The following is a 17,704-nucleotide window of genomic DNA, read 5'->3' as shown; positions in this document are numbered from 1 at the left end:
TGTTGAAAATTAGGTGGGCTGAGAAGGTAAGGAATGAGGAAGTTCTGCACATAATCGGAGAGGAAAAAATATGTGCAAAACACTGATAAGGAGACGGGACGGGTGATAGGACACCTGTTAAGACACAAGGGAATGACTTCCATGGTACTAGAGGGAGCTGTAGAGGGCAAAAACTCTAGAGGAAGACAGGGAGTGGAATACATCCAGCAAATAATTGAGGACTTAGGTAGCAAGTGCTACTCTGAGGTGAAGAGATTGGCACAGGAGAGGAATTCGCATCAATCCAGTCAGAAGATCGGTGACCCGAAAAAAAATGACGTCACTTAGCCTCGCTTACAAAGAGGCGTTCCTAAGATCTTAATCATCCTCAGTTTTGAAACAGCGGCTTACTATATCGAGTGAAGTCCAGACAGAGCGCCGAGGCAGGAGCCGACAACATTGTGCAGATCGCACCAGACACCACTGATTTTAGAAGCTGTAATAATACTCGCTAAAGAAATGCATGTAACTACTTTTTAAACGTCCTTCTTTGCTAGTAACTCCTTTTTGCTAGTAACTCTTCGAGTGAATCATAAATCCCGCGTGATATTCCGTATCTTGCTCATATGGCACCTTCTAGGAACGGTATTGAACACGGCGCAGAAATCAGGAACACAGAATCTACGGGCTTCTGGGACTCGTGGACGAACAGAGCGAGTTTAGTTCCACCCTAACAAGGGTTTATGGAATCCATGTTCTTATTCTGCCTCCTGAAAGGCAGTTTTCAAAAACTGGATGGTGGACAGGCTCTAGCAATATAGACTTTCTATTGTGTGCATAAATTCGATGATGGTTCGCACAGTATCCTCTAAATGTCAGAGAATAGGTCAGCAGTGAAATGTGTTTCCTGGTTTTTGATAGCAGCACTGAACGTGTGTCACAACTCACCATATGTCCTCGGTAATGGTTTAACGCCATCCGACACTCCTTAGGTCTATATTTTAAAGTAAAAATTAGCAGAGGCAAAATTCGTCAGTAGGTCGAAGTTAGCGTTACAGACCTCCGGTAGCGTGCATCAACTCGATGACAGTTCTCCAACAATGGGAATGTCAACTCATTAGCGTGTTGTCCACTTTCTTTCTCAACGAATACAGTGTCGTGATTCTGTGTTATGTGGATTGGACAAGGGCTTGGTACATTGAAAGGGACTGAAATGTGCAAGTTTTGAACTGGTAAACCAGTTTCGTCTTTCTTGAATGAATTATATACAGATGAAAACGCTTCGTAATGAATGCGACGTATGCACACGAGGTGAGAACACAAAGTGCGAACGTGCTGATGGAGATTTAATGCCATCCAACAGTCCTCAAGTCCATATGTTGAAGTAAAATCAATAGAGCAGTCTCTCATTGGTTTACAGGACACACAAATCTCCAGTCATCCCTCCTATAAACTCAAAGTGATAAAGTATTCAGGCGATTTTAAACGATTCCTCACATAAATTTTAAATGGCGCGGAACGAGATGGCACTTGCTAGGGAAGCGGCCTCCGTCTCTCCCACCCTCGCACGGACACCTTGCATGGTTCACTCGTACACACCTTAATTTTTGACCAATCACACCCCACACACATTTTGCTGCTTCTAAGAATAAGAGGCTAACAATAAGTCCAACAACAGCTGAACTGCCAACTTTCTCTCTAACATAGTGACAACAACTAAAATGAATGCACAGTTATGTTTCTGACACCGCAGCAGTTGGACGGTTAAGTTTCGTATTATGCAAAATGTCCTAAGTCTCATCAACACAACAACAACTCCGACTGTCAAGTCCATCTCTTTCATTACGTTATGCTACACAACATTTATGTACCGGGTGATCAAAAAGTCAATACAAATTTGAAAACGTAATAAACCACGGAATAATGTAGATAGAGAGCTAAAAATTGACACATATGCTTGAAATGACATGGGGTTTTATTAGAACCACCCCATATTGCTAGACGCGTGAAAGATCTCTTGAGCGCGTCGTTTGGTGATGATCGTGTGCTCAGCCGCCACTTTCGTCATGCTTGGCCTCCCAGGTCCCCAGACAGTCTGTGCGATTATTGGCTTTGGGGTTACCTGAAGCCGCAAGTGTATCGTGATCGACCGACATCTCTAGGGATGGTGAAAGACAACATCCGACGCCAATGCCTCACCATAACTCCGGACAAGATTTACAGTGCTGTTCACAACATTATTCCTCGACTGCAGCTATTGTTGAGGAATGATGGTGGACATATTGAGCATTTCCTGTAAAGAACATCATCTTTGCTTTGTCTTACTTTGTTATGCTAATTATTACTATTCTGATCAGATGAAGCGCTATCTGTCGGACATTTTTTGAACTTTTGTATTTTTTTGGTTCTAATAAAACCTCATATCATTCCAAGCATGTGTGTCAATTTGTACCTCTCTATCTACATTATTCCGCGATTTATTCAGTTTTCAAATTTATACTGACTTTTTGATCACCCAGGATATTGAGAGGTATTTTGTTACAGTTTGTGGTGTGACGCTGCGTATTTTGCTAAAGCTATATTAAGTTAATCTTCTGCAACAACAATTAAATCTCTTGCTCTCTCACACGCACACGCACCTTATGACATTGCAACAGCTGAACTATTAAGTTTCATCTCATGCAAGTATTAGCTAAGTCTCTTCGGTATAGCAATAACTGAAATGTTACGTTGTGATCCATTGTATCAAGAACTGTTTTACTATATATGGATATATGCTGTGCATGGACCAAAATTGAGCTACAGTTCTTCTGCATTGATGAGCGAAAACATTATGAGCACCAGCTTAATAGCTTGTTTGTCCGTCTTTGGAACGCTATACATCACTGATCTGCGTATCGGACATCCGATAGTTTGTTGTTAAATTTGTGGAGGTATGTGACATTGGATACCTACGCACAGGTCATGCAATTCGCATAAATAATGGCCCACTGTAGAATGAAATTTTCACTTTACAGCGGAGTGTGCACTGATATGAAACTTCCTGGCAGATTAAAACTGTGTGCCAGACCGAGACTCGAACTCGGGACTTTTGCCTTTCGCGGGCAAGTGGTCTACCAACTGAGCTACCCAAGCACGACTCACGCCCCGTCCTCACAGCTTTAATTCCGCCAGTACCTCGTCTCCTACCTTCCAAACTTCACAGAACCTCTCCTGCGAACCTTGCAGAACTAGCACTCCTGGAAGAAAGGATATGGCGGAGACATGGCTTAGCCACAAACCTGGAGGTTGTTTCTAGAATGAAATTTTCACTCTACAGCGGACTGTGCGCTGATATGAAACTTCATATCAGCGCACACTCCGCTGTAGAGTACTAGTTCTGCAAGGTTCGCAGGAGAGCTTCTGTGAAGTTTGAAAGGTAGAAGACGAGAGAGCACCTCCTAAAAGAGCATCTTCACCGGATGCTAGAAGATGTTCCTCTGCAGACTGGGAGGATGAACCTGTGGTACCAACTTGATGGCTGTCCAGCTCGTAGTTCACGAAGTACTACAGTATGTCTTCTCGAACTGCTTCCAAATCGTTGGATTGGATGCAGAGGACCTGTACCTTCGCCGACCCATTCTCCGGATTTGACGCCTGTAGACTTTTTTCTGTGGAGAAACGGGAAAGACGCTGTCCGCAAGAACATATAGTACCAACTACACCCGATAACATGCCACGACTTTTTACTGCAGCCTGCTCGGACATCTCCGCCAAAATGCTAGCACGTGTGCGGCTGTCGTTCCGTACCCGACTGGAAGCATGTGCCGTTGGTCATTTTGAACGCAATCTGTGATGGTCAATTGTCTCGTTACTGGTCAGAATCCAAATAACTAGTGTATGGACTTACGTTGTTCTCTAATGTGTGCTACCACAGGTACTGTGCAAGTGTCGGGAACTTTTCAGAATACGATATCTCGGAAACCACTCCCACTATAATCCTGCAACAAACACCACTGACATTCTAATTTACCATACTTCTAGTTCATTAAAGTCAGTAGACATTGTTCCGTCTAAAAAAAGTGTATGTTTGCACAAAAATATATTTTCTAAGTATTATTACAATCTGTGTATTGGCTAACGATAGGAGTCCCCGACTACCAATCCATTCTGTGAAAACCGCACGTCAATATCACTTTCCATTTCCACGATATCTGCGGTGCCAATTTTAGGTGGTTCGCCCTGTATAAGCAAAACTGTCAACACTTTTCGCCGCTACGCTACTGCAACCAGTCGTGTCGTGTATCTCAGCTCTAAGATAAAGGTACCAGACCCTCCCCTCTTGCCCTTTCCCAACGTGGCGGCATCAGAACTCCCCGCCACACAGATAGCGGCACAACGCGTTTCATACTGTACTGCAAGGGACATTCAAGCCACGGAGGTACATGTAAGTAGAAGAGCGCCGGACGAAGTCACCCGACACGAAAAGGTTGGTGCTTATCCACTCTTCCAAGTAACTGTAGCAGTGATAACGGATTTAGAAACTTCCCTTTCGGTTTAATCCGCAATGCAGAGCGATTCATTGCATAGAGTTTGTTCGAATTTAGAAGCGGTTTTAACGTACAGTCGTTGCGGTAATCGTAGTAGAGAAGGCATTACAGAAGTGTTCTGTTGTGTTTTTGTGGTCTTCAGACTGATTTGATGCAGCGCTCCATGATACTCACCGACTGAGGTGGCACACTGGACTCGCATTCGGGAGGACAACGGTTCTAACCCGCGCCTGGGCATCCCGATTTAAGTTTTCCGTGATTTCGCTAATCGCTCCAGTCATATGTCGGGATGGTTCCTTTCAAAAGGCACGGCCAATTTCCTTCCCCATCCTTGACACCACCAGAGCTTGCGCTCCGTCTCTAATGACCTCGATGTCGACGGGACGTTAAACCCAATCTTCATTCCTTCCACGCTACTCTTTCCTTTACAGCCTTTTCATCGAATAATACTGCAACCTACATTCTTCCCAGTTTGATTACTGCATTCACCTCTCCGTCTCCCTCTACCATTTTTACCCCCCACACTTCCCTCCAGTACTGAAACGGTGATCCCTTGATGGGCCTTCTTCTAGTCAGGTTGTGCCAAAATTTCTCTTCTCCCCACTTCTATTCAGTACCCACACATTAGTTACATGATATACCCTCCTATTCTTCAGCATACTTCTGTAGCACAACATTCCATAACTTCTATTCTCTTATTGTCTAAACTGTTAATCGTCAATGTCCACTTCCGTACATGGCTACATTCCATACTAATACTCTCAGAAAAGACTTCCTAGCATTTAAATCTATATTCCATGTTAACAAATTTCTATTCTCCAGGAACGCTTTTCTTGCCAATGCTAATCTACATTTTATATTCTCTCTACTTCGGCCATCAGTCGGCCGTGTGGCCGTGCGGTTCTAGGCGCTTCCGTCTGGAACCGCGTGACCGCTACGGTCGCAGGTTCGAATCCTGCCTCGGGCATGGATGTGTGTGATGTCCTTAGGTTAGTTAGGTTTAAGTAGTTCTAAGTCCTAGGGGACAGATGACCTCAGAAGTTAAGTCCCATAGTGCTCAGAGCCATTTGAACCATTTATCTTTTAGGACAATGCGGTGAAATTTGGTGTTAATGGGCTATTGAAGCAGACGACCGACATGATTGCCTTTGCTAATACACTACTGGCCATTAAAATTGCTACACCACGAAGATGACGTGAGACGCGAAATTTAACCGACAGGAAGAAGATGCTGTGATATGCAATTGATTAGCTTTTCAGAGCATTCACACAAGGTTGGCACCGGTGGTGACACTTACAACGTGCTGACATGAGGAAAGTTTCCAACAGATTTCTCATACACAAACAGCAGTTGACCGCCGTTGCCTGGTGAAACGTTGTTGTAATGCCTCGTGTAAGGACGAGAAATGCGTACCATCACGTTTCCGACTTTGGTAGAGGTCAGATTGTAGCCTATCGCGATTGCGGTTTATCGTATCGCGACATTGCTGCTCGCGTTGGTCGAGATCCAATGACTGTTAGCAGAATATGGAATCGGTGGGTTCAGAAGGGTAATACGGAACGCCGTGCTGGATCCCAACGGCCTCGTATCACTAGCAGTCGAGAAGACAGGCATCTTATCCGCATGGCTGTAACGGATCGTGCAGCCACGTATCGATCCCTGAGTCAACAGATGGGGACGTTTGCAAGACAACAACCATCTGCACTATCAGTTCGACGACGTTTGCAGCAGCATGGACTATCAGCTCGGAAACCATGGCTGTGGTTACCCTTGACGCTGCGTCACAGACAGGAGCGCCTGCGATGGTGTACTCAACGACGTACCTGGGTGCACGAATGGCAAAACGTCATTTTTTCGGATGAATCCAGGTTCTGTTTACAGCATCATGATGGTCGCATCCGCGCTGGCGACATCGCGGTGAACGCATATTGGAAGCGTGTATTCGTCATCGCCATACTGGCGTATCACCCGGCGTGATGGTATGGAGTGCCATTGGTTACACGTCTCGGTCACCTCTTGTTCGCATTGATGGGACTTTGAACAGTGGACGTTACATTTCAGATGTGTTACGACCCGTGGCTCTACCCCTCATTCGATCCCTGCGAAACCCTACATTTCAGCAGGATAACGCACGACCACATGTTGCAGGTCCTGTACGGGCCTTTCTGGATACATAAAATGTTCGACTGCTGCCCTGGCCAGCACATTCTCCAGATCTCTCACCAATTGAAAACGTCTGGTCAATGGTGGCCGAGCAAGTGGCTCGTCACAATACGCCAGTCACTACTCTTGATGAACTGTGGTATCATGTTGAAGCTGCATGGGCAGCTGTAGCTGTACACGCCATCCAAGCTCTGTTTGACTCAATGCCCAGGCGTATCAAGGCCGTTATTATGGCCAGAGATGGTTGTTCTGGGTACTGATTTTTCAGTATCTATGCACCCAAATTACGTGAAAATGTAATCACATATCAGTTCTAGTATAATATATTTGTCCAATGAATACCCGTTTATCATCTGCATTTCTTCTTGGTGTAGCAATTTTAATGGCTAGTAGTGTAGAACGAGATAGTCTGCAACACTTCTCTTGGGTTCATGAGCATATTGATTGGACCATAGACGACTGAAAAACCGTGGACTGGTCAGATGAATCCCGATTTCAGTTGGTAGGAGCTGGTAGTAGGGTTCAACTGTGGCGCAGACTCCACGAAGCCATGGACTCAAGTTGTCAACAAGGCAACTCTGTTTACATGGAAAGGACTGGGTCCTTCAGTCCAACTGAACAGATCACTGAATACAAATGGTTACGTTCGGCTACTTGGAGGCCACGTGTAGCCATTGATGGACTTCATGTTCGAAAACAACGATGGAATTTTTATGGAAGACGATGCGCCATGTCACCGGGTCGTAACTGTGCACGTGTTTGAAGAACATTCCGGACAATTCGAGCAAATGATTTGGCCACCCAGATCACCCGAGATAAATCCCACCGAACATTTATGGGACACAATGGAAAGTTATTTCTTGCTCAAAATCCTGCACTGGCAACACTTTCGTAATTGTGGACGCCTATAGAGGCAGCATGGCTCAATAATATTGTAGGGGACTTCCAACGACTTGTTGAGTCCATGCCACGTCGAGTTGCTGCACTGCGCTGAGCAAAAGGAGGTACTACAGGATAGCAGGAGCTATCACAGGACTTTCATCACCTCAGTGTGTAATGTTAATTACAACTAAAATAGATAAGTCCTCTCTGGTCTGTCAGCTTACTGTTCATTGTAAATACTGGAGATGACCAGTTTTAGAATTATCTCTGAAGCCAGTGTAGTTTATATGCTTGCCTCTAGTCTGACCCATCGGAAATATGGATCGCTATTAAACAGAGATATGAAGATATTTAAATAATTTCACCTTTTCTTTTATGGCGTACTACCTATGCTGCACCTGTTTGCTAGTTCTCAGTTTTGCCTCGTGCTGATATTGCTTGTGCATGTGCATCTTTCTTTCCACATACTACAAGAGCTCATAAACCATGACATCAACAAAGAGACTGGCTTTTCCGGATACTTTTTAACCTTCTACGCAGTCAACGCTTATGCAGAATCTGTATGTTGCCGATCTGAGCTCGTCTTAACTAACGTACATGGGCAATAACACATAAATGTCAATAACAACTACTTCCTAATCCTCCAGGAAGAATTAATTCTTTCATAAATCTCTGATTTTCAGCTTAACCTAGAGATGGCACCAAAATATAAGTTAACTTACTTCCCCATAATGGGTCTGGCCGAGCCCATACGTTTTCTTCTATCCTATGGCAAGACTGAATTTGAAGATGTACGATGTGAGATGGAGAAGTGGCCATCAATGAAAGAATGTAAGTAAAAACTTTTGTCTTTAAGCGTTTTGGATTAATAAATTTCATCTCTTCTACCATTTGGTGCAGAATGAGGGAAGTAAATGATCTTTAAAGATACTGATAACAAGTGATTTGTATCTGAGGTAGAGGGCGCTACATACAGAGGAGCAAGGTGAGACTGGGTATCCAGCAGTGTCTTATGCTAAATTCAATAAGATCAGACATTGCATAGTAGTAGTAGTAGTAGTAGTAGTAGTCGATAGAGTAATATATAATACTTCAACAATTTAACATAGAAATTAGATTCCTAATCGTTAAAATAGAAATAAGTTGAGATATTACAAAGAGATTATACTGAAAGACACAGAAACAAGAATGTTGTACTTTGTATTTATGCCTCTTATGTTCTTCTATAGAGTATTTTGACTTAAATTCATTTGAAGGTACTTGATAAAGAAATCACAAGAAGGAACTACAGCTATTTGGAACAATTGTCTGCACGTTTACTTTTGTAACACACACCAGTTCAATTTCACAGCAACAGAGGTATGCGATACAACCACATACAAGATTTTTTTTTTGTCGGAGACATATTATATTATTTTATTTTGTTTACATGAGCACATACACTTACGAGCCGAAACATTATGACCCCGTGCTTAATTGCGTGTTGTACCCCCTTCGGAACGAAATACTGTTGCAGTTCTGTGTGGCACGGATTAGACGAATCTCTGATAGGCTTCTGGAGGAATCTGACTCCAGTTGTCCACGCACAGGTAACGCACCTCTCGTAAACTACGGGCTGGTAGTTTGTTGGCGCGGAGATAGTGCTGAATGTTGTCCCAGATGTGTCCTATTGTGTTCACGTCAGGTGAATTTGATGGTCAAGATGTGAACGTGAGTTCACCGTCGCGCTCGTCAGACCGCTGTAGCACAATTCTGGCCCAGTGACACGGTCAGTTATCTTGTTGGAAGATTCCATCACGGGGGACATCAATCATGAAGAGATGCAGGTGGTCTGCAGTAATGTTCACGTAGTTCACAACTGTCATGGAGCCTTTGATTACTATCACAGTTCCCATGGAGACCCAGGAGAACGTCCCCCACAGCTAGTGTTGCCAGGTATCTGGCTCTTTAAGCTCGTGCCCGGTCAAATATTTACAAGTCCGGACTGCCCGACTTTTGTTAGGCTTTTTAGTGGTGAAGCAGAGAATGCAAAACGAAGGCCCATTCCAAGCTAATGGCGTACGAGCAAGGTACGATAAAAGGTGGAATAAAGGAGATTTTCCATAAGGATATATGGATGTATCAATAAATGCTGTTCTTATCTCTGTGTCCTATGTTTTTTATTGGTTTGGTCTACTAAGTACCACATGAACCAACTTACGTGTTCTTTCTTCTCTCTTTTCTTTCTTTTTCATTAATTTTTCCTCGTTTCCCTATGTTTTTCTCTTCTTTCTTCTGTCCATATCGCACCTGTCTTTTCTTTGTTTTCTCCTGGAAGCCCTTGAAATCTTTTACTTTTGCTCTGAATCTTTCTTTTTCTCCTGTTTCTTCCTCCATTATTTCCATTTCCCTCGGGTCTACTTTAACTTCTTTTATCCCAGTCATTGATGTTTTGGGATTTCTGTCAAAGACGTTAAAAATTCTTTTTGCTATCCTGTTTTCATCTGGTCTTTTAGATGTCCATAGAATGCAACTCTTCTCTTCTTTAGCGTCTCTGACATTCGCTCTATTTTTTCATAAACTTCTTAATTTCCATTTTCCATTGTACCAAGAGCAGGCATTATCTACAGGAGGAGCGACTTTTAAAATTACGTTTTCGAAATCAGCCACAAGTCGCACTTTGTATTTTTTATTGCGACCGGTTTCGTAAGTTAAAATACTATGGTACAGTGAAATTAATCTTTAGAGCCGTCAGCCAAGAATAAAGGCAATCTTTACTGCTGCCAGCCAACTTTAAAAGTAAGTCAGCACACTGGAAGAAGAATATGTACTTTACGTAATGTCAATGTAAGTTTTCCATATTGTCTCAATTTGTATCTTTTACAGTGTATATTCTGATGGTGCTCTTGTCCATTTGAAGAGCAAAACCGGACTTCATAAAAAATACAAAGTACGACTTGTAGCTGTTTTCGAAAACTTAGTTTCCCATTCTCACATTTTGGTCCCTAGATTTTCCTGGTTATTTTCCTTTCCTTCTTTTCTATTTCACCTGACTGTTTGGCTGTATTTAACGAAAGGCATTCTGATAAAAAATGGCATTCTGTTTTAACGACAGTATTGTAGATACGAAGTTTTGCATTTATGCAAATAGATTTCTTGTTATACAGGTTTTTTGTTAGTTGAAAAGTCACCTCCGGTTTCTTTGCCCTTGCTGGGTTAGCTTCTTTGTCTAAAGCATTTGCTTGCATTATTTCACCTAGATATTTAAATTTTGTAGCCATGTTTATTCCACCATGATCCGTTTTGATATATTTCGGTGCCTCCTTTACATCTTTCATGTACTCTGTTTTTTCAAAAGATATATGTAGGCTTGCTTTTGAAGCTAACTATTGTAGGAGATTTATCCGCATTGTTGCATCTACTATAGATTCAGCAAATATTTCTGGATAATCTGCAAAAGCCAGACAATCAAAACTCAGATTACCCCCTTTGCTCCCAATTGTGATTCTTTTAATTCGTTTTTATTGTTTAATGCAAACTTTTAGTTTATTTTCTCTTAAGCGTATCTCAGAAAGAACACCGAGCAATTAAGGCGACTGAGAATTTAGTTGGCGTCATAATTGCTAAATTGTAAGACTGTTTACCGAGTGCTTTTTAGTTTAAACAAGTTTACGGTTGATCTCGCCAAAAACTGTAATTGATAGTTAATTACGATTGAAAATAACCAAATGCCTATATCTGTATTTAAGATAGGTATTACAGGTTTTTGGGCAAAGTCTCCGGCTAAATGTAAGGCAGTCTATTTTCGGACCTGGCAACCCTTACCCACAGCATACCTCCGTCCGCGCTGTCCTGCGTCCATGCCACTGTGCATGTTTCGAGCAGACGTTCGACTTGATGATGCCGTATCTGGACCTACCTGTTTTAACGAGAAACATGATTCGTCCGAACAGACGGCACGTTTCCACAGGATCCACGGTCCAGTCTCGAACATCTCGTGTGCAGTCGTAACTGTTTGTGTCATAGGCTCAGTTTAGGATCATATAGGAATCGTCCACTGTGGAGCCATATGTTCAAAAATATGCACCGAATGGTGTGCTGCGAAACACTCGTGCCTGCACCAGCATTGTATTCTGTCGTCACATCTGTCACAGATCGCTGCCTGTCCTGGTTTACAGAGTGGGAAAGCCTTCAGCCTCCACTTTTTGGGGTGAGGCCTCTTTGTCCAACAGCTAGTGGACTACTCGTTTCGCCATCCTTCACTCACTTTCCACGGATGTTCACTACAATAGCATACAAACAGCCGACCAATTTCGCCGTTTTCGAGATGCTCGTTCCCAAGAAGTTGGGTTTTTACAATCTGCCCTTTTTCAAAGTCGATTATCTCAGTTGGTTTCCCATTGTCGCTAGAATGATCCCCCATTCGTCTCTTTTCTCTGCGTCTATACTTTCCTTACATCGTCACGTGATTACAACGTCATCATGCGGGCCTTCAGTCCCGCGTTGGGTAATGGTGATAACGTTTTGGCTCGTGACTATAAGTCTTAGACATTGAGACTGCAACCATTCACTGCAGTTGTCAGCATTTTTCTAATGTATAACGATTCTGACTATAGCCATTTTGTATGTGGTGTCTGTTCTTTTGGACATGTCCGAAAGAACAATCCCACATGTATAATTAAGGCTAGGACGGCAATGATCCCTTCTGTGCAGATGCACAGCAAGTTCGAAATCTTACGGAAATCGGCGAAATTCCGCGAGTAAAGACGATAATTGGCAAGGAGCACTACAACAGTAGTTTGTGGATAAGTTGGGAATTTGAGTCTGATGGGAAGCATGCTAGGGTAGCCCGTACAGTTGCGATGATCACTGTGTCCGGATGGCGCAGTAGTCGGCGCATCTTCCTAGTAAGCAGGAGGTCTGGCTTCGAATCCCGATCTACTACCAATTTTCAACTTCACCCATTGATTTAAATCAGTAAAAACTGGCAGCTAATGTCTTTAATTCCTTTGTGTCTAGAGCCATTGAGGTCTCAGCCAAGAAAAATGTGTGGTTTGATTTCCACTGTTCACACGTACACATGAGAATTTTCTTTTCTAAGAATACCGATACTAAAGAAAAACTGTAACACACACTTACCTTTAGTTGATATTTATACTATATTCAGATATAATTTTGATATACAACAAACAAGAACTGTTATTGGATTTTTTTGATTACAAAATAAATCTGCAGCTTACATCCACTAATTTATTTTTCTCCCTTTTGACAAGCAACGCCCTTTGGGCAGCTTCCAGTTCTTGAAATCGACGGGAAGAAGACGTGGCAGTCTCACGCTATATGTCGTTACTTAGGCAAGCAAATGGGCTTGGCTGGAGCTAATGACTGGGAAGATCTCCAGATTGACATGGCTGCTGATACAATATCAGACATAAGAATGAGTAAGTTAAATTTTTTCCTGTGCCAAATATTCTCTATTTTTTAATTTGCTTTTCACTATAGCGATGTGGAAAATCCTGGGTGTAACAGAAACAATGAAATGAATAAAGGCCTTCGCTGACACTGCAGTGGAGATATTGTTGATGAGTGAATAAAGACGAACAAGAAGTTGAACACCATAGATCAGTTTCTGAAGTATCGTACTTTAAATTACCTAAAGACATACATTTGTACTAAACAGTTGAGCAGATATTTTGAAAAAGAAATATGACATAAATGAGACGATTTTAAGTGAAAATATCCTTCTTAGTATTAATAAGGACGTATAATTTTTATACCAGTTTACTAATTTTTAACTTAAAAATCCCAAAGATTCTGTCCACGCATTACTTTTAATGTTTACTTCTGTTTGTAGAAATGGTAAGTCCTGCACACGAGACTGACGAAACATTAAAGCAAAAGAAGAAAGCAGCAGTCATAAATGAAAGTCTACCATTTTTGTTGCCAAGACTAGATCAAATGGTGAAGGAAAATGGAGGTTATCTTGCAAATGGCAAGGTAAGCCAAACACACAGGAATATATGAACTACTGATACTTATGGAAGCTGAGATATATGTTCTTAAATAATGTAGTTGCCTGCCGATGGGTACTGTTATAAAATGTAACGACGAAAGTTATTTTACTCGACAGTTCAGTCACAAACAGTTGAATTAATTATTCGCACAGGAAACCGTAAGATTTTTGTAGCATGATTCAGATTATTTTATCACTCTTATCTGCTTTAATACCATGATATGATTGAGGGAAATACTGATCCTAAGTTGGCAATATATGTTATTGTTCACAAACGCATCACACAAGAAATATAAAATTCTGCAGTGCACTTTGTATGTTTTCAGAATTGTTGTAAATTTAAATTGTGTGGCCTGCCTTGTTACACATCACCTCTCTACATAGTGTTTAGAAATGAGAAACTTTTTGTTTGAAGTTTGAAGATTAATGCGAAGTCCTTGCTTTCAGCTTTCGTGGGCAGACCTCTATTTTGTAGCACTGATCGACTACCTCAAGGCCATTATTGGATTTGACATAACAAAAGATTATTCAAACCTTGCTGTGCTCAAAAAGACCGTACTTGAAATACCAGCTATTAAACAGTGGGTTGCGAAGAGACCAAAAACTGAAAAGTGAATTTAGTAGCGTGTTAAATACATGTAATGTTAGAAATCTGAATTGATCTACATTTAAATATTCATTATATGTTGTTAGAACTGTGATACACCTTTGTGACTGCAAAAAGATGTAAAAAAAATTCCTGTAAAAGATCATACAACAATACCTTTCCATTTACAAGACTCAATCAGAACAGTAACATTGGAGATAGTTCAGCTACATGTGTTTTATTTGCTAATGTGTGGAATTGTTTTGGTGGATTCGCAAATTAATTTCTTGCCAGACATGCAAAACACTGAAGTAATGTTGGTGAAAATTTTGTAATTATGTTTCCTATATATGTGTTTTCTCATGTTTGCTGCACTATGTGCTGTTGTGTTGACGCATTTTAAAACATGACACCCAGAATAATTTTATGTAAATTTATTAGTCCTGGGAGATCTGTCAAGTGCACGCACAATTTATGGTCATATCACAGAGACATCGTGGTGTGGAGTACAAGTATCTACTTGTTAAAAATGTGCGTACGAGTGTACATTAGTCAAAAATACTTTCCATTAAATGTGAACTAGTCTCCTTCATTTCATCAGTGAGCAAGGATCTTTTAATTTTCATGGATAAAAGTACATTACTGTGAGCAAATATTCTCTAGAATTTAGCACTGAAACTTACATTATGCATAATCTTGGACCAAAACAGATATTTAAATTGAAGAAATTGCATAATTTCTGAAAGATATTTTTGAAAGAAATTCTATATTAAAGCATACCACACATTCAGTTCTGAACAAAATTATTTTTAAAAATACGAGAATTTTCCATATATTCATTTTCTGCGTTGATCATTCTACAGCGTTTCTGTTTCTGGGAGGATTGTTCAATAAAAAGCCCGAGAGCTGCTTATAAGACCTTTGTTGCTCATTTTACTGCATTTTAAGCAAAGTCCTCCCCAAAGTAGTCCCCTCCACTGGCAACACTAGGTTCCCAACATTTCTTCCACTTTTGGAAGACTTCTGAGAAACCACTTTCTGGGATGGTATGCAGGTCTCTTGTTGCATTGTGCTGAACCTCCTCTGTGGTTTGGAAACGAAGTTTTTTCAACGTGGACTGACGTTTGGGAACCGGAAAAAGTCTGCTGAAGCTAGGTCCGGAGAATAAGGTGGGTAGGCTACAATAGGAGTCTCACGTTGTGCCATATAGCGCGGGCAAGGAGCAAAACGTGAGCCAGTGCATTGTCACGGCACATCATCCAAGTCTGGTCTTTCCTCAATTCAGAGTTCTTCCTGCACACAACATCCCTCCGATGTGCTAAAATCCCTTAGTACTCTTCCTTGTTTACTATATGACAAGGTGTAACAAACATCTGATCCAAAATGTCTTTGCAGAAAAAAAACCGAACACAACCAACCATACAAAGTCACCCTGGTGTTTGACCGACTCATGCATACTGTTTCCTAACAAGAAGACCCTTTGCCCACCCATTGCGCCAGCTATCTAAGAATCTAATGTCTGCCAAGTTTGTAGCAAAATTTTTCACGCACACACGTTGTCCTTCAAGCTCTTTTACTGTCACTTTGTCACAAATCCGTCGAACATTTTGTGCACGTGCTCACTTCAGCAGCTGCACCTCGGCATCTAACGGTCACAGCGAAACAAAGCTAACGGTAGTATGTTGGCTAAACAGCACGGCAACAGAAGCGGGCTCTTTCTGTCGATTAAGGTCAGTCTTTTTTTGAACACCCCCCCCCCCCCATATGCTTTTCCTTTCAGACAAAACAGTCTTGAGTTAGAGAGTTCAGATCCACAAGATTCATTCAATATTATGTAACATTTCGAGAATACATTTAGTCATGTAACACAACAAGTAAGTTGGTAGCCACACACAAAGATCCATTCTAGTTAGATTACATTACCAAATCTGCATACATGACCAATGGCTTTTACACCATGGGATTTCTTTTCGTTATTGAAGTTAAAATATTAAAATGTTTTAAAGATATCGGTATATTTTTTGAATTGTGAAAAAATCATGTGACACCTAGCCCAGGGGCAAGCCATTCAACTACACGGCACTTTCGCAGCTTACGTATCTGTTGTGTTGTATACATGTTTAAAAAAAGATACTCAGTTGCCCTCATAGGGTTGAAGGACAGTTTCTAGACCTCTCTACGAAAGAAAAAAAACGCAGTTCTTGGGACATTTGTTTGTAGGTAGCAATGATAACCGCAATCGAGAGGTGATCAAACGATGAGAGATATTCAACTATTCAAAGAAATGTGAATTACATGAACAATACCAAGTAAACCATTATAATTATTTAACTATGAACATAATACCAACAATAGGCAATGGCATTTTCAAAGTGAATTATTCATCAGTTGATGCAATATAATGTTCATTCTTTGTGGATATGATGGACGCCTGTGGATAAAAGGTTTAGGACATGAGTAATCTAAAAAGTAATTATAAGGAGTGAAAGAAAATGGAAAAACACTAAAGTATGTTGAAGTTTAATATTGACACAGTTTATAGATAGCTCCATCTTTAGATACCGAATCAAAGGTACGAGTATATAAAAGTAAAATGATTATTGATAAGAAAACAAACCGCCTCCAGTTCAAATCTTGATTTTTATTTCAATATACAGTGTGTTTAGACTCGCAGGGGATAATCTTCAGCTGCTTGACCAGTCTACCCATTTTTTTTTTTTAATTTTGGTTACTACTCATGCAGTTAGGAGTATCTAGGTATTTTACAAGATGACATAATTTTTACGAAACTAAGACAAAAACAACAAGATAACTTACTCTTTCCATCAGTGGTTGTATAGTTTTCAAGCACAATTTGAGTAAACATATATACGCTTTTTTTCGTCTTGCAGCATATTTATAAACAAAATTCAAACAAGTCGCAGAATATCTAAGTATAAAGATGTTACACCTTCCGTAAGTACATAGGTATTGGTATTTCTAAGATAATAAAACGATATAACATATGTAGATATGCATAGGGTATACACATGTCCTTGGTACAACAATTATTACTGGAGGTGTCAAGTGTAGTCTTACGTAGTAAAATGTTTGCAAATATAATATTCATGGTTCTTTATGCAAGAGACATGTTTTAACGGCGGTCATTTATTTAGTTTTAGTTTTCCGAAGTAAGTGGCCGATAATGCGTACCCGTAATTTCTGCGACATTCAAATGCCGAACTCTCCTAATAGGTTCGTTAACCTGACTTCTTTCACATAACATTAAAGAAGTAATCTGCAATGTATGCTGCAATCGGTATGCTGTGACATCATACATTTATTCTGTTTTAGGTCTCCGAAATTAAGTAGCAGACTGGGAAGTACGTATTTCCTTCCATATTCAATTACTAGTCGCTAGTAAGCGATTTATTCATCTGGTTTCATTTTTTCAGACAACGCTAAAGATGGTTATTGAGAGTGGTATGTTCCGACAGTAAATATTTATTTTGATATTCTCTTCTGAATTTAAGGATCAGGCCGTACAGTACGTATATCTTCTTACATTCAAACGCTGGTTTCCCATAACTGAC

General features: G+C 40.9%; 1 protein-coding gene across 3 annotated transcripts in view; it reads left to right on the top strand.

The window, feature by feature from the left end:
* LOC126237252 (glutathione S-transferase-like) overlaps positions 1 to 14,812 on the top strand; it is a 49,183-nt gene extending 34,371 nt beyond the window's left edge. Inside the window, exons 1-5 of one of the 3 annotated variants that reach the window (XM_049947169.1) lie at positions 4,322 to 4,405; positions 8,238 to 8,385; positions 12,807 to 12,974; positions 13,388 to 13,530; positions 13,994 to 14,811. In XM_049947169.1, coding sequence (XP_049803126.1) covers positions 8,250 to 8,385; positions 12,807 to 12,974; positions 13,388 to 13,530; positions 13,994 to 14,161 — 615 coding nt within the window. In that variant the 5' untranslated portion in view covers positions 4,322 to 4,405; positions 8,238 to 8,249 and the 3' untranslated portion in view covers positions 14,162 to 14,811. Of the gene's footprint in view, positions 1 to 4,321; positions 4,448 to 8,237; positions 8,386 to 12,806; positions 12,975 to 13,387; positions 13,531 to 13,993 lie in introns of those variants that run through there. The other 2 variants (XM_049947168.1, XM_049947170.1) reach the window with 2 other exon arrangements.
* The last annotated feature ends 2,892 nt before the right edge of the window (positions 14,813 to 17,704 follow it).

The sequence above is a fragment of the Schistocerca nitens genome, chromosome 2 (genome assembly GCF_023898315.1).
Source record: "Schistocerca nitens isolate TAMUIC-IGC-003100 chromosome 2, iqSchNite1.1, whole genome shotgun sequence".
Classification (NCBI taxonomy): Eukaryota; Metazoa; Arthropoda; class Insecta; order Orthoptera; family Acrididae; genus Schistocerca; species Schistocerca nitens.
The sequence above is the reverse complement of the archived record's forward strand: the minus strand, read 5'-3'. Positions and strand labels throughout refer to the sequence as shown.